At 38.8% G+C, this 17,831-nt stretch overlaps 1 protein-coding gene across 5 annotated transcripts; it reads left to right on the top strand.

Annotated features, from left to right (window-relative positions):
* LOC115755897 lies at positions 1-16,515 on the top strand. Of its 5 annotated transcripts, none has more exons than XM_048272260.1 (21): positions 2-526; positions 1,688-1,750; positions 4,371-4,717; positions 4,811-4,910; positions 4,996-5,073; positions 5,181-5,240; positions 5,337-5,441; positions 7,436-7,546; positions 9,649-9,690; positions 9,787-9,900; positions 9,981-10,165; positions 11,097-11,383; positions 11,469-11,590; positions 12,149-12,191; positions 12,280-12,371; positions 12,877-12,925; positions 13,358-13,425; positions 13,534-13,650; positions 14,803-14,903; positions 15,248-15,293; positions 16,140-16,515. In XM_048272260.1, exons 1-21 carry the CDS (start codon positions 380-382, stop codon positions 16,188-16,190), a joined length of 2,328 nt encoding a protein of 775 aa, XP_048128217.1. In that variant the 5' UTR covers positions 2-379; the 3' UTR covers positions 16,191-16,515. The 5 variants fall into 5 exon arrangements, 4 of the variants coding, with proteins under 4 accessions (XP_048128219.1, XP_048128217.1, XP_048128216.1 ...); XM_048272259.1 differs by having other exon boundaries at positions 9,978-10,165; XM_048272262.1 differs by lacking the exon at positions 9,649-9,690 and having other exon boundaries at positions 1-526.
* The last annotated feature ends 1,316 nt before the right edge of the window (positions 16,516-17,831 follow it).

Here is a 17,831-nt window from a genome sequence, read left to right as displayed (position 1 = left end):
GAGAGAGAGAGAGAGAGACGGTTGTTATTGTTATTAAGCAGAGAGTCTTTTATGTCTTTTCTCTGCACGCGAGCTGAAGAAGAGCGGACTGGGAGGGAGACGATGTGTTGTTCTTCATCGATCTTGCCGTGTCCACCGGGCTTCGATTGGCGATCTCGATCCTTTCGATGCAGCTCCTGATTCTGCGGTTCCGCCCTCGTTAGGGGTTGGTGCGGCGCGAGCTGGAATCGCAGGAATCGTGGGGCGTAGCTCGGCTCCAGTAGAAGCCCTAGAAGCAGGGACCCGATTGGTTGAAGTGGAGCGGAGCGGAGTGGAGCTGAGCTCCCGTCGATTTTGCGGGTTTCTGGGTCTAACCCTGTTGATTGAGCTTGCGCCGAAGATGGACAACGGCTTTGATGGGAAATTGGCTGATAAGTTCTCAGGAATGGTGCTTAATGATGCTTCTTCCAATATCAACTCCAACAATGATAGCTTGTTCCAGGTCATGAAAGCCGTCGAAGCTGCCGAAGCCACTATTAAACAGCAGGTTCCTCTCTCTCTCTCTTTCTCTTCCCCTCCCTCCCCCACCCCTTAGATAGTTCATTTGATACCCAATTCAAAAGCATAAGGTAGCTCAAGCATCTACCAGCCTTTGTAGTGGCTGCCAAGTTCCAAGAAATCGCACTACAGAAGATTTTTGCCCAACTGGGAGCCATCATTTACCCATGTCCTTTCATGATTGAACTAGTTGTGAACCCTCATACTGTGTGGACATGCTGGAAGGGGCGTGGGGTATCTGAACTTTACCCGCTAATTATGTACCCAACAGCCCTTTCCTTTTGGATGCGTAAACGCAATTCATTGATGAGCACCAAAGGGGTACTGAATAGATGGTCGATTTGGCGACCTTGCTGGTTCCTGAAACTCTAATGAGTACGACTCTTTGCTTTTCACTAGTACGATTGGAACACGTATGTCATTCAGATACTTTGCATCGTACAGGTCACTGTCTTTGATTTTAGATGAGGTGTATGAAGAGTACTAGTTTGACTACATCTAGGTGGAAATATAGGTGGTTATACTTTGAAATGGAAGAGATTGTTTGGCAAGGACCTACGTTTTGTAGGAAATGGCTCACATGATGTATTGTATAGATCCTTCTGCATGCCAAAAACCATCTTCTATAAGAGAACCCCCACCCCCAACCTTCTCCAAAAAGGACCATCTTCCACAGAGGACCTCCATAACCTCTGCAGCCCAACACCCATACCACCATGACTAAGCAGTGAACAAGCAGTTTTCAAGTTATTCAGGGTTTGGCTTTTTCAGTTGCATGTACTGCATTACTTGGTCAATTCTTTCTTGCTCCCATTCTTTTGCAACTTCCTAATTGACAACTGAAGGAGTGAGGAATTATCCTCCTAGTTCACCATTGTGGATGTCCCACTCGTTATCGGGTGGACATAAAAGTTTATCTTGCACAGGAGTTGGGCATTGCCAGGTGCCTTTTTCCATAACTTTTAGTTGTCGCAAGTAAATGATGTGCTTGACTATGAACTGATAGCTTGCACTTTCATGTCTCGTGATGTTCTGCAAAAAACCTGCATGTTGCTAGCTGAATTTAATTACACGCTTTTAAGTTAGAGTTGCTGCTGTAGGCTGCAATCTGTAACATTATGATCTTAATTTTCCATGTCACTTTTGACAGGTGGAGGAGAATGTTCGGCTGAGGACCGAGCTGCAGGAAAAAATGCAGGAACTGGAAAGATATGTAAGTAGTAGGTACTTTTGTTAGTGCAGAATATTTTAATTTTACATATGTTTGCACTGAAAATGTACATTATTTAAATGTATAATACCTGTACATATAGACATGCATCTGGTGGGCTTCACACTTATCTATTTATTCTAAGTTTGTGTTATGATGTTCTACTTCTGTCTTGATAGCCAAAAGAGTTGTAGTTTGGACCTCGAGGGTGGTTCATTCTGAACATAACAAGAATATTTCCTTATCTGGCCCTAGCTTTTATGCTCTCTCTCTATCATTAAAATTGTAGCCTGACCATGTGAAGCAGTTGTTGAGTCTGTCTTATGTTTTACTTTTGGAGCGCTTGAATTCTTCTATTGAAGTAAGGGTTAGTGTTTGGCAAACACTTAGGAATTAGAAGCATGTGAACTGTTGGTGCACCTGATAGTAGGTCATCATGTATACAACAGTTTTACGAGAGCGTGCATCCAACTTCTTTGGTATAGTGGGCATGCGAAGGAAGTAACCATCTACTCTTTTCAAGCACTATTGCCGCCATGCTTGCGGCCAGGTACGTTTAGGACTGAATAAGCTTGGCTACATAGTCGGTTCACACTGTAATAATTAATTCTATCTTTGGACCCATTTTTGTGAAGGAAATGTAGTTGAACTATAGGAGTTCTCGACCCTAGAGGAAGGCAATGAGGTTAGCAAGGAGGGAAGAGATTTCGAGGGATTCATGTAGGGCTTCAAATTGGCTAGTCCAGTGAGCCAGCTTGGTACGCAATGAATTTCACTAGTCTGTCCGAAGATGATGTCCTAATAAGTAGGGTGGTCACAACCCAGAACTTTAGCTAAAGGCCAAGAAGGCTTTTGAGAAAGATGTTGTTAATATACAGATGTATGTCTCATTGCAACTCTCATACAACTTGTGATGGGTTCTTTTACTCGACACTGGACTTGAGCCACTGTAGATTTTTTGGTATTCTGTTCTTCAGGTTCTTTTTTTTTTTCAATTAAAGATCATTTTCTTCATGAGCATGCTCACCTACTTGAAATGTAGATTGTTAGAATGTCCAACTCAAAAGTTTGCACCATTAGGTGGAGGGAGATTTATATGTATATAAAGCTCATATAAGCTACATAGGACAGTTAGCAACTCCTCTCACTTGCAAATCAAATTGAGAGCGGCACATGGAATTGACAAATAGGGGTCACATGTGGGAAGTAAACTAGGCGGAACCTGTCTATGATATCATGTCGGAAAATCCCACCCGAAAGCTTATGTCATTACAATCTCCATGGACAAGCATTGTGGGACATTTTTAACATAGATATAGCTAAGAGCTTTAGCAATGATGCTCCATTCGATGATGAGTTTTGTCTAAGCCACTCCAAGCCCCCGCAAATAGACCTATTTTTCTGCTTTGCGCCTTTTCCAGAGATAATCCAAAGTCTGGGTTTTATCAGAAGCCAAAATAGATTCTCTTGGTGGGCAAAGTAGACTTCAAGATGATATTCCTATGGCCTATGGCTTATTTGCATGACTCTTTTAGGGGCCTGTGGCATAGGATGATTTCACATTGAAGCCATGAGGGTGATTTGCACCATCTCTTTCTCCATACTTGCGCATAGCTTGACATTGCTTATGTCATTGGTCTTCACTTTCGATTTAGCCTGCACAACAGATTCTCATTATTTGTGCACCATCTCCAACAACTTATTTTGGTTAAATATCTCAGAACTTCAACTCTCCTTCATTTTAAGGGTTAATTTGAGGATATGCCCATCTATATTATGTTCATCTCGCTTTTATCACAACGCCTTTCTCTTCCTTTAGCATATGTATAACTTTGATGAGCGAGTTCTTGGCTGTGTTTTAAGTGTGGTCATATGGGAGGATTCTCATAGGTTGATGTTTCATCTAGTGTTTATAATTTTGTATTTCAAGACATTTAAATCAACTTTTTTGCATGAACTCTAGCTCTTGTCCTCTCGCACCCTTTTGCATGACCCACTTAGTCAGTACAGATAAACAAAAAATGAAATGATTCGATTGGGAAACAGGGCAGCTTAAAAGAAGTCAAATCATACTTATCGAATCTAAGAAAAAGATTCTTTTAATTCTTGAGAAATTATGAGATGACTCCAAATGCCTAAAGGTCAACATGCATATGGTTTAGTTATTGAGGTGTTGTGTAAAACAGAAGTCAAATCTCACATGCTAAATTGAGAAGTTAAAGTAGAAAAGGGAAAGGCAATGTTATTCTAAACACACCCTAACATGCCAAGATAAGAATGACAACAGTACCACCATCCAGCGCTGATGCTCCTGCCATTTTTAGCCAAAGAACATGAAGTATATGTGGAAATTTTAAATAGGAGGTGGGGTGCCTATTGGTCTCGTGGACTCAGGGTTTTGGTGGATGATTGATTGGGAGGTCTTCTTTTCGTTCAATTTTAGGAAAGAGGGACCTCATGTTAATGAAACAGTAGTTACTGCATTATGCTATTTCACATTTTTGGTTCTTTGCTTTGTAGTTTTGCGACCCAGCTTTTGATTTTGTATTCATCACCTACACATGTTGATCAAGAAACCTCAGGAGTCATTAGGACTAATGAGACGCGACTCTTTCTCTGGCAGAAATCATATGAATCAATGGCTTCTAGACATGCTGTTGGGGCACCTGATGGCCTTCTTCGCGGAGTTCATGATGCTCATCAATCTATACCATCTGTGGGTAACCCAGAAGATGGCGTTAACAGCATAGGAGGCACTTCTCCACGTGATCAAGCCGGTACAATTATTGTCCACAAGGAGGTGAAGTTAAGTAATCAGAATGCTACCAGAAGTACTCAGGAGGAAGCCCACTCTGAAAGCAATAAGGTCAATGGGACATTAAAAGTTCTTGCTGGTCCTCAGGTTCCCACTGATAATAGTGGCTTTTCTCAGTTATCATCACCATCAGCGACATCTTTTTCTCCTAACAGGTTCTATATTTGATTCGAACAATCCATCTTCAAGTGATCAGTAAGTCAGTGTTGAGATGTATACAATCTTAGACAGCATTTTGTGCTTCGTAGATATCAAACTGAAGGAGAATATGATAGAAGACTTAATTTCTCTGGACATGGGCGTATGCAGATGGCTGAAGTCAATAATTCTAGCAGCCTCCAGAAACAGGTTGCTGTGAGATAATTCCACAAATTCCTTTTTTCTTCTGATATTTGTGTTGACTGCATTTTTATGAAGAAAATGATATTTGTAGGATCTCATTCATAAGGTTCAGGAACAGGAACAAGAGATTGTACAGTTAAGGAGACATTTGTCAGATTATTCAGTGAAGGTAGGAGTGATATCTGGTGGTCTCGTGTATGACTGAGTGGGCTTTTACTTGAGTCTGCTTCTGGACTAAGTAGTGTTTGGGAGTGATACAAATTAATCTTGCTGTAGGAAGCTCAAGTACGAAACGAAAAGTATGTCTTGGAGAAGCGAATTGCTTATATGCGTATGGTACGGAACCTTTGATTGGTCATTACTCTATTTCTTCAATTCTGTTTGCCTTTCATTATCCACACAATGGTTTGCCCTCTGTTTTTGGAAATGTAGGCCTTTGATCAGCAGCAGCAGGACCTTGTTGATGCTGCATCTAAAGCTCTGTCATACAGGCAAGACATAATGGAGGAAAATATTCGTTTATCATACCAATTGCAGGTATGCTTTTCTTGTCCTAGGATTTTTATTTTTTTAATAATGGTAAATTTGCATGCTTTTAGTGCCTTACTAAAATATCTCTCATTATGGGCTTAATTCTCTCTTTATTTCATAAAGAACGCCTTTTTTTTCTCTAATATTGCAGCTTAGTGAAAGAAATTTTGATGTGTATGGTATGGAAATGCATTCACATTGTAGGCTGCAGACTTTCTGTGGGTTCTCATTAACTTGTCTCAAAGGAAAGTTCGACAAAAATGCGAGAATGCTCCTTGCCTCACCTATTCACTTTTTCCTGGGTACTTGCTCCTTATATAGGCACCAGCAGACCGGGGGGCGGAGATTTGCCACCGTCCCCACTGAACTTAGAGAATAATATATATGGGACCAATCTTTAATTGTGTGAGTTCTGCGCCCTCTAATGGTGGCTTTCTTGTCCATACTTCTAAAGGTCTTGCCACTAGTAAGTAACTACTAATAATTCCCATAATGGGTGATCCATAGTCTTGTAAATAGTACACAATGCCATACAGAATACAAGAAATTTCAATTTTAGGAAAAATAAAATCAGAAATTTGGAAAGATAACAGTTATATAATATCTTTGAGCCAATAGTTATTCTTTATTCGAAATTTTTTTATATCAACAAAACTATAAATTGAATTATGTGCACATGTTGCATGCATCGACATTCTCTAGGTTTGCTTATGCATGAATATGTAATAGCCATCACAAGGTGACATGTGACAGGCTTATGCACATGTCACATGATCTTTCATTTGGAGTTTTGCACTTTTGGTACAGTGGAAAATTGCTAATGGATGTAATGCCTCAGTTGATATGATTTTGAGAGTGGTTTTACAAATGGCTTTGGCTATTTGAGCTCTTTTTGTATATGGGTTTGCACCGAGGGGGTGCCCTATAATCGATGTTTTCTTTACCTGTAGAAAGCAATGAATAACGTGGTAAGAAGTTTGTCTACTGACTTCAAATCTGAGATAAACTCAAGTGATACACGATATCTGAATGCGTCTATACCTTTTAAGTGGTTTGACATTGAGTTAATATAATTTCGACCTTGTCCTATTAAATTGTGGCCATTGATTTTCTGACTTGAAGAAGGGAAGAGAGTAATCTCAAAGTCACTAAGGAAATCATGTTTTTACAAGACCATGACATGTGCATGGTTCGACTTACAAGAATTAGAACCTTTTGTTCCCGAGCTAAGTTAAACAAAGAAAAAATTAGGAACATCAGGTCTGTAGGTATTTCTACGTATATGTACATGCAAATTAAATGTTACTATCTTTTTCTATAAAAATAACAAAATACATATGGGCCCCCTCAAGTAGGAGTCTTGCTTCCCTTTTGTAAAAATTCAGAAGCATAACTTCTCTCTCTCTCTCTCTCTCTCTCTCTCTCTCTCTCTCTCTCTCTCTCTCTCTATATATATATATATATATATATATATATATATACACACGCACACACATATATGTACATGCAAATTAAATGTTACTGTCTTTTTCTATAAAAATGACAAAATACATATGGGTCCCCTCAAGTAGGAGTCTTACTTCCCTTTTGTAAAAATTCAGAAGCATAACTTCTCTCTCTCTCTCTCTCTTAATTAAGTGAAAGATCAACCGGCAAATAGAAAACTTAAATGGAAGCTAAATATTTCAACGGAGACATAAATTGGAATACAATGTTTAGGCTTTTCATAAAAATCAAGGTTCACCAACCCTAGGTCTAAAATCTGGGTTAGCCACTACACACATATAGGTCTCCATGATCACCGTAAGATATTGTTAAATTCTTGTGCCAAAATGTGCCATTGCCAAACGGTAAGAGTAAATGAAACACTTGTACATTTGGTGTAGTATCATCATAAACAAATCTAATTTGGATCTCTTACTCTCCCCTCCTCTCTCTCTCTCTCTCTCTCTCAATGTTTAGGAAAGCAAATTTTGAGGTTCTTGTTTTTGTTTCCCCAGGCTGCACAGCAAGAAAGATTGACGTTTGTGTCATCTTTGCTGCCTCTCCTTGCAGAGTATTCTCTGCAGCCTCCAGTCCTCGATGCTCAGTCAATTGTGAGCAATGTCAAGGTATGTCCAAATCATTGAGTTGTCTCTCGTCCATTACATGTAAGTCGTATATCTTGTTTCTCTGTTCTTGTATATTCATGATGTTCTTCAACAGTTTTGTCTTTTGATAAACTTTTTCTTGTCAGAAGTATATCTTTTGCCTTCCTTGTACACTAGGACTGACTAAATAATTTTTTGCGGGTGCCTTAATTACACAGAAAATCAATGTTATGGAAAACATTTACTAAAAATGATAGTTTGTATTGCTTGGAATAATTAGTCAATGGTACAAATGTTCATTTACTACAACAATCTATGCCTAAACATTGTTTATGATAAAGATTCAGTCATTCATTTTTGTAAGCGACACAAACGGCCATTTTTAGGGAAATATTTTCAATTTGTTGATTTGCCAAGCGTATTTTGATTTTGTTTTTGAAACAAGGGCTTTAGTAGCTTAAAAGTCAGAGCTTTAGTAATTTTTTTGTTTGAAGGTCTCAACCAAGCAAAGGATAGAATTATTGAGAAGCTAAAAATGCACTAATACTGCTGGCAAATCAAACGAGGATCAAACTTGCTTCCATATGGATTTTGAAAAAGATTTTGCTGCTCTAGCGATCGCTTCTAGAATTAATTGTGATAACACCATCACTGCTTTCCTGAATGTCCCAAGCCCAGCCAATTTCTCCCATTTTGTTCTGTGTTAGCACTTTGTGTAGTGACCAGTGTACATATGAACTTAAGCGAAAAGGTAACATAATTACTACTAAAGACTGTAAAAGACTGTATATATGGAAAGAGAAAACAGAAACAATGTGCTCCCATTGTTTGTATCGAATCTTTTATGAAAGATGAGCTTGCAATTTGGTGGAAGAGAGGATTTCAATTTTTCTGTTGAAATCTGTTCAAATTGTTCACTCTGTAATGTTGCTTAGAGATTGACACGATAAACTGCCAGCACATCTTTTTCCTTTTGGGTCCTCTATTGATTTTGTCATGCACTTTGATTAACCCTGGGGTGGCAATTCCTAACATGACTCATACATGACATGAATTTACTGATGAAAACACGAATACAACATGACTTAACTCAAAACTAAGAGAATTACCATGTTATCAATCATTTTTATGGAAAACCCTTAGTAATAATGTTGAAACAAATTGCATGACAACACAAATAATCCACATCAATATGCTGACACAACAAGAATTTCCAGCCCTAGATTTAGCCCTCCTTTCTATTGTTTCTTTAATACAATATTTTTCTTAGTAGGTTTTATCTATAATTCACACGAATATGCTGACACAACTTGAATTTCCAGCCCTAGATTTAGCCCTCCTTTCTGTTTTTCTTTAATAAAATATTTTTCTTAGTAGGTTTTATCTATAATTCACACGAATATGCTGACACAACTTGAATTTCCAGCCCTCGATTTAGCCCTCCTTTCTGTTTTTCTTTAATAAAATCTTTTTCTTAATCGGTGTTATCTTTCTTAAGAAAAATTTTGAGATGCTTCATGTCAGTATAAGCGTGTAACATTGCTGAGACCTGCTCTTGTCCTCATGGCTGCCGTGGCGAATGACATGGTTTTTCAGTGTTGGAAGTTCATTAACCTCGTGATCGGGAAAGAGAGGAGCGCTTTGTCACCAATGGCCTGTATCAAATCTTTTAATGGATAGGAGCTTGTAGTTGAGAAATGGAAGAATTGGCGCTTCAGTTCCTTTTGAAATCCATTTGAATTGTCTGAACCTGGAATTTTCTTCGCCTATATGTCACCATAGACTGTTTTCATATCTTTTTCCTCTCTGGATTTCTATTTGTGCACTTTGATTCTCCTCCTCCTCCTTTTCCTTTTTCAAGAGTACTTTTCTAATAGGTTTTGACTTTCTCAATATAAATCTGGGGCGTGCTTCATATACCAGTGATTATGTGATACTATCCACAACTATTCTCATTCTTGTGGCTGCCGTAGCAAACTGCATGGGTAGTGTCAGACATAAATTGAACATGGAAATTGTGCCTAATAGTTTTTACTAGATTGCTATCATTTTAACTGGTGAAATTTGAAGCCGCATCATGCGAGAGATATTTGATTCTGCTCCGATGGACGTGTTTCTTGCAGGTTCTTTTTAAACATCTGCAAGAGCAGTTAAATGTTACTGAGGTTTGTGACCTAGATTTGAGATGTCAGCAACATCATCCAACATTTGATGTCAAATTTAGTATTTAAGTTCATCTTATTTAGGTGTTCTTGCTTCAGACCAAACTGAAAGAATCACACTTTCAATTGGCCACTTGGAATTCAGAGGCAAGTCCGTCAAGTTTTGCACCACAGTCGCCCGCTCATTCCATTGGTGCAGCATTGATGACTTCAGTATGCACAAGTATTTAGATCTCTGTTCCTTTTGCTTGTAAATCATCTTTCCTAATACCTGCAGTTTTTCTTGCCAGAAGAGAAATGGACTAGAACTCGTGCCACAACCTGCTTTTTCACTAGGAAATGCACCTGTTTCTTCTGATGCTCAGCCAACTGCTGGATGGGATGCATTGAATGCCCATCAGATAGCTTTGGGAGGAGGTGTCTTACCCAAAAACATGGAACCCAATGACATAGGGAGGTATTCACCCCTTGCGAGCAGGTGAGCTTGGTCAAATGGAGCCTACTGCAACTGTGAACTGATTGTAACACATTTCAACCATCTGCATTTGTTGGTGGGTTCAGTCTTCGTTGAACTATTGTGTTGATTGCTCTCGTATACTTAAGTTCTGCCAATAGTGCTTTTGGACTTGACAAATGTGAAATTTATAGTTTTGTCTACTCCACATGCTCCTCAATATGAACATTGCTGCATGCGTATGAATCTTGCGGTAGACCATGTGATTACGGCAATAAATTTTTTTTATTGGTGCGTGCATTCTTCCATCAGACATTCTGTAGCTCTTTAAAAGGGGGGAGGAGTTTGTGATGTTTATCAGTCTCTAGTACAGAAGATTTGAATTCACAGAGTGTGTACTCTTTATATTGGTTTTGTGCCGATTCCGACCTGCCTAGTAAATGTTTGACTTTTTTGGTTTATGGTTTATTGCCACTGTAATTTTTTTCTGCAAATATCATTTTCACGCTTGCAATGAACTTCTACGATTATGAGTCCTTGGGTGGACCGAGTCTTTTAGCTGGAGAGTTTCTTTGACCCTTTATTTACTATAAAATGATGTCCTTGTTTTCAAGGCAGTGTTACTATTTTAAAAGGGAAGCAGTAAAATTTGACTGGAGTTGTCGGGCATTGTCTTGATATGAATGTGATGTCATGAATCAGTTACCAGAAAAGGAAAATGTTAAAGAGTGCCCTTGGGGTACTTGTTAAGCCTCATTTATTGTGCTTTGGGAACATAAAAATTTCAATTTGAAGCAGGTGATTATTCCAAAATGTGTTATCGCTCTTTCAACGCGTGTTGATATGTGTTATTTTAGTGGTCTTAACTAGTGCCCCCCGGGCACTTGTTAACAAGACCCATAAAAAAATATTGTTGAAAATGGGGCGTACTAATTTACTCTCTTGGTGTTATCAGGGGTGCTGCTGCCCATGATGTGGCAGGACACTTCGCAAATACTCGGGGCGGCACACCTCTTACCCATCATAGCGAAGAAACTACCAAGCAAGTCACTTTTCGTGAGCCTGTTAGCAACACAGAGATGGATGATCCTGATGTGGAGGGAAGTCGCAATGAGAGACAGTCTCCGGCTAATTGGGCTTCTGGGAACTCCCCCTATACAGCCCCACTTGAGGATCCCGGCTCTTCGTATTCCCCCTATCTACCACCAGTTCTTGAAGAACCTTCTTCTTCCTTTTCAGAGGGTAACAGTACATTCTTGTTAGGATTTAGTTGTTGTCTAGTCAATTCTGTCATAATTTTTTTAACAAAACTGTTTATGTCGTGCAGCTGCAGAAGATGATCCATTACCAGCTATAGAGGGCCTCCAAATTTCAGGTGATGCATTTCCTGGTAAGGAACTGCAGGCTTGTGGATATTCCACTAATGGAACAACCAGCTGCAACTTTGAGGTGTATTTCTGGATCATAAATAACTCTTTTGCTTTTTAGTTGTCTTGGCTGGAGACCCTTTGTGTTATCTAAGGTGGCACTGTAGAAAGGTTTTGTTGTTTATTATTTTGGTGGATGAAACATCTTTTCTTATAATGTCTGTATCTTATCATGGTACTTCTCCTATTTTAAGATGAAAACTCTAGGAATGAGTTTTAGAGTAATAAATTATGGATTCTTGGAGTTGCTTTGAGCCTGATGAGAGGCCATGAGAAATAACAGGGATTTACTGTCGGTAGATAATGATCTTGAACCACCAGGAGCCCTATTCAGGATTGGGCGAATATTAAGACGAGACTCAAGCCACAAGATGCCCTAAAGGGATTAGATCATGTTAGACCATTCTGCTAATTTTGGATTAAGGGTTTGCAGCCCCTTGTTGCCTTATAGTTGATCATTTTACCTATAAAATACCTGATGTTTGACCATTTTGGCTTTGTTGCATCTGTGAAGCTTTCATTTGCCCAAATAATTTGTTGATTGTCATTCCTGACAATGGACTGCCTTTCTGTTTAACAGTGGGTACGTCATTTGGAAGATGGCTCAATTAATTATATTGAAGGTATGTTTTATGCGTCCACTTAGAATTTTTTTTTTTTCCTTGATATATGTTATCTAAAAGCTAGGTACTGAGGATTTTCTTATGATAGGGGCAAAGCAACCAATTTATCTTGTTACTGCTGACGATGTTGACACATACCTTGCCATTGAAGTTCAACCGCTGGATAATAGGAAGCGGAAGGTACTGATCTTCAATTTTGGCTTCAGCAACTGTGTCAGTTTATGCAGGCTGTTATAGCATCAATTGTTCATGTCTTTTGTTCATTGCTTCTCTGTTTTTCTCCCCTGGTCTTCATCATGCTTTTCTGCAAGTTTTTCAATGGGGGGTGAGCCTTGCAATCAAGAGCCTTGGAGTGGATATACACGTATTGGCTGAAGTCTCAACATTTAGGGAAATAAAGAAGAAATGTGATGGAGATTGGGATTTCTAAATGATAATAGCGATTCTTGCTTATGTCCTATTTTCAGCATATTTGCATGAATTGGGTTCTGCTTGTTTTTCATATGTTTCCATCTGATTGACAGAAATTTATCCTTGCACAATCTCAGTTGGATCGCATTCATCTTTACCAGTCTGAATCTGAAGTTTGAGAAATTATTTCAACCGACCATTTTACAGATTCTCTATGTGCTCGTTATGTTGGATTCAATTACTTATCCTCTGACTTTTTCTCTTCACAATCTAGGGGGAGCTTGTGAAGGTATTTGCTAATGAGCACAGCAAGATTACATGCGGTGAGTATAATTATGCTTCGTACCCTTCTCATCTAAATGCTGTAGTTATTAGTTAATATCACATCCATTTATCCTCTTTTAAGTGAAAAGGATGGAACAATTAAATTTGCTGTCATAGTTAGTGATTTTCCTTTAACTTGTGGAAGCCATGCTTGTTTGATGTTCTGCTGGTAAAATTTTCGATCTAAACTTACCCAATTAGCCAACAAAGCACGTCATTATTTTTCTTTCTTCTCTCTTTGTGGTGTCGCTAGTTATACTAAGAAATGTTGAGAGCCTTTGTATTGAACCTGGCAGGTCGCTTGATTATAACCAAATAACCAAACTGTGGGCGATAATTTTCCATAACTTTTGTCTTTAGTCTGTCGGTGAGAATTGTTCCCTGTTTCATGTGCCATAAATCTTCTAACTTCTTCTCCATTTTGTTCGTAGGCTCGATGCAGCATATCATAGAAAGGACTCTTCATGAAGGGCATGCATCATACAAAGTTTCATTATCGGTATGGAATCCTCAATGATAATTGTGATTATTGCCTCAACTGTTGATTGTTCTCTCTTTCATTTGCTAAAAGAAGCATGACTGGCTTTATGTAAGCTGTTGATGGCAGACGGGATATCTTGACATATGGGAACCAGCTATATTGGCTGTTAAAAGGGAAGGTTACAGCATAAAGTGTACTGCCAGTGATGTTGTAGTCACAGAAAAGTTTTCCCCAAATACGAGAGTATGATCTTATTCCATCTATCATTGTTTGGTACTCTGATCAGTTTGCTGTTCAAGTTGTGATAAAAGCGCTTGATTCTAGACAAGGGCCTTTATCAATCCTTCAGGGGTAAAAGAACTTCCCCCAGTTCGTCACTTGGTATCATTAAACCTGCATTATGCCTGAGACCATTCACATTCTTTTCTACTTTAACATCCTTCTTTTGAATCTGTAAATGCATTTTCATCTGGAGAGTCTAATTGAGTATTGAAAGCTACATTTGTTCATAGGCTGCATCGTTGTCCATCCCCTCCTATGTTCTTTGAAGGAAAGCAAAAGGGGGCCATGCGAATCAGATTTAAATTCGGTTCACTAAATTCATTAAGGAACGAACTAGAAACACTTTGATTCGGATTTGGAGGATCTGTAGTTAAAGAACCCTTTTTCCTAGTTGAGAGCATGCGCGAGATAGTTTTTCTGTAGTATTGTGTGTAGATGCCTCAAACGTAGGAGAATGTGGAAGCAACTGCAACTTGATTGTGTTCCGCCCTAGCAAAGTAGCTTGAATGTTCTAGTCATCAGATTTTATGTTTTATATGTACATATATGTACATATAAAATATGAGTTTGTTAGTGAATATCAATCTCTGGAAGGGAGAGAAATAAATGATAGTATATTTGACTAGAAGAGTTCCTGGTGTATGGTGTCCGCCATCCTTTGTCACAGTATTCGACATGCATAATCAAAAAGCTGTAATGCTTATAAGATTTGTGTACATTTCCATGATTTAGTACTATAACTAACATGGTCGTTGTTTTAACTCAATCACTGATATGGTCATCAATGCTCAAACTCTTGGCCATGAAGTTTGGAGTGTGTGAGGCCTGAAGTGGTGGGTACTTTCTTGCTGAAACGGGGATACAAAAACCAGATGTCGAACAATAGTAAAAATGTTGTCTTTTGATGCTTTAGCTTTCTCGATGTGGACACCTTTCTAGGTCGAAGCATGAATTGAATGTTAAATAACTAGGAAAAGATGTGCTGTAATGAGAGGAAGTCTTATCAGTTCAAATCTATTGTTATTTTCTCAACGAACATCGATATATTAACTTCGTAATTGGACTGTAGTTGAGTGGTAACTTTGTCTGACATTCCCTTTTCTTCCCCTGCAGATTACAATTCCTTATGGAGATGGCACGGCATTTTGGATAATAGGTTCAAATGATAGTGAGCGTTTCTTAAGAGCAGAAAACAGCGCAGAAGATATTAGCTGGTAATGATCCATGCTTGTTAAGTTATGTTAGGACCGATACTTTCCTATCCCATCGGAGATCCATATCAGATTTAAAATGTGTTGTATTTGGAATATAGGCCAATGAGGTGCTAATATTTTTGACACGGCATGTTTAGTCTAATGTTGGATGGTAAAGAATTATGGTGGCACTATTCCTCAACTGAAATGGAGAAAAAAGGAAGGAATGAACAAGTTATACTTCGACCCAAAAAAAAAAATAATAATAAGTTATGCATTAGTTCAGGGGAAGGATTATCTTATCTTATGATCCTGTTATTTGGAATTATTTTGAAATGTAATTGCTGTTCTCTCTCTCCCTGCAGCTCGAGAGATACTATTGTGCTGACTCTGAGGCTGTTCATCTTAAGGGTACTTTTTCTGTTTTTTCTTCTCATCACGTCTCTCTCCTTATTAATATACTTGTGCGAATTATAATGCGGTTCAGAGAGCTGGGCTGGCTACATTGTCCCTGGACCAGTAAAAGAATGGTTTCTTTCTTGCACAGATAATGGGTACCATCCCCAATGATATGTCATTTAGTACAAATTGTACCGTCCAACAAGAAAATCTTTCACCGTCAATCTCAGAATGTTGGCTGAACCTAGGTGAAAGTTGGATTAACCAGAGTCCCCAGTATTCACAAAACCTACTTCCTAATCATCATTTTCATTCCTTTTTTAGGAATATATTTTCTGCATGCAGAAATTTCAGTTGAATGGTATCAAGGGGTAACAATAGATTCAGAAGAACCATAAATGATATCAAGGGGTAACAATAGATTCAGAAGAAGCATCTAATGCAGTCTGTAGGATCTACAAGATCTGACAATTTGAATGCCTTTATCGAAGTTTCAACAAGTAAAGGAAACCCACAGCAAGAGAAAGGGATTATTAACTGCTCTTGATAACCAACAAACTTAAAGTTCACAACCAAAATTAGCCAAGGGAATCAAGTGAAGCAGCAACCCTTAAAAGAGGTCCAAGATCAAACTTCACATGTGACCATAACTCAATTTGCCCATTATGTGTTGGCAAGCGCATCACCATGTTTCATTAGGGCCTCAACAATTGACTCACTTGGTCTCACTTAAGGACCATAAATACCATTCTGTTTTCTTCTGAGTTCTGAGTGACTGACATATTTTTACTAACCTGGTTGATGACGCATACACGGAAGCATATAATTCACAGGGTCCATGTTCTGTTGCTTATGCAGGCTGGAGAAAGAAGAAAAGGGAAGAAAAGGGGTCTGTTCTTCAACAAGTAAAAAAATCCCCCCTCATGCCTTTCACAAACGTTCATTGCCTCATTGAGAATTGCAAGTACAGCACGAAATCTTTGAATAGCATGCAGCATAGGCACATTTGAATTCAGGCTATCTGAAGATGAGTCAGGTACTCCGAGTGAGGGCTGGTTGTATAGATTTTGCATGAAACATACCCATTCTTCCTTCTGGCTGTAACCCTTTTCTCTTGTAATCTTTTCGATGTAAAACCCCAAGGAAAGCCAGAGGAGGGCATTTTTCACTTCATGTACAAAAATTTTGTTTATTGTTTTGGGTCGATATATATGGAGGAGGTATTTATTCATAAGATGGTTCGTTGAAGCAGCTTATATTGCTCTAAGTGCCCATGGCCTTGAGAACTGGTATGACATTTTTTTCTTCTTGTTGGTTGGTTTTGATGAGATCTTGCCGCATAGGAAGTGTAAGTGAAGGCTTGCAACTAATGTAAGCTATTAGCGTGATGTATTCTTGTTGAGTCCTCAAGTGATGTCAATGGATAATGTTATCCGGTAATTCTTCAGTTTAAAAACGAAAAAAGAATAAAAAGGATGCGAAGCAACTCCAAGCAGGCAAAAGAACAAGGGTAAGGCTTTGGAATCCTCTGGCTCTGTTTAAATTGCGTTTGGGGTGTGACTTGAACAAGTTGGTTCTTCAGTTTGTAATTGCTTGTGGAAGCTTCTGCCTCGGCATTAAGCATACATTGGCTTGATGTTGTTCGGAGACAATCGGTGAATAAGAGAACAAATCTTTTGCGAGTGCAAAATGACATGGTTGATGCCGAATGCAACTTACTGCGAACTCCTTGTCTTATCGAAAATCTTACTGTCAAAATAATGATGTAAGGAAGGGAATTTGGAAGCCGAGGGAAAAGTGTCAGAAAAGTCTTAAATTTATTGTATAGATGTTAATTTAGTCATAAATTTTTTATTGATGTCAATTCAGTTCTTAATCTTTTGCATTTGTACCGATTGAGTCCAACTGGCCAATTTTGGTCGGAAATTGCTGACGTGGACACTAGTTATCTTTTGTGGCATGGCACCGACGTGGACATTTTTAAATATATTTTTTATATTTTTAATAACTTTATTTGGTTTTTTTATACTTTTTCTTCTTTTTATTTTCTGTACACTTTCAAAAAAAAAAATTGAGGGCCGGCGAAGATCGTTAGCCTACCCCTGCTGGCCCCAGGCGAGGCTGCGGTGCCCTTGCCAATCATTGCAAGGGCTCGCGATGCCCTCACCCGGTGCCGCCGAGGTCGTCGGACCTCTCTAGCCCTCAATCATAGATAAGTACATAAAAGAAAAAGACAAAAAATCAAAAAATATTTAAAAGTGTCCATGTCGGCGTCGGCAGTGCCACGTGGGATAATTGGCATCGTTAGCGACTTTCAGTTAAAATTGATTGGATTAACTCAATTGGTATAAATGTAAAAGATTTAGGGCTTTTCTAATGCCTTTTCCCAGAATTCAGGCGTTAAAAGTGAATGTGGCGCACCTCGATCCTCTCTAATTGACCTTCGTGCATGAATGGCCATGCGCTCTTGGGGCACAAACTGTCCGGCGAACACGTCTTCTTCGGAAATTGACATCAGAAAATTTACTCTTCACAAATGGAGCTATAGGT

This window comes from Rhodamnia argentea, chromosome 11 (assembly GCF_020921035.1).
Source record: "Rhodamnia argentea isolate NSW1041297 chromosome 11, ASM2092103v1, whole genome shotgun sequence".
Classification (NCBI taxonomy): domain Eukaryota; kingdom Viridiplantae; phylum Streptophyta; class Magnoliopsida; order Myrtales; family Myrtaceae; genus Rhodamnia; species Rhodamnia argentea.
The sequence above is the reverse complement of the archived record's forward strand: the minus strand, read 5'-3'. Positions and strand labels throughout refer to the sequence as shown.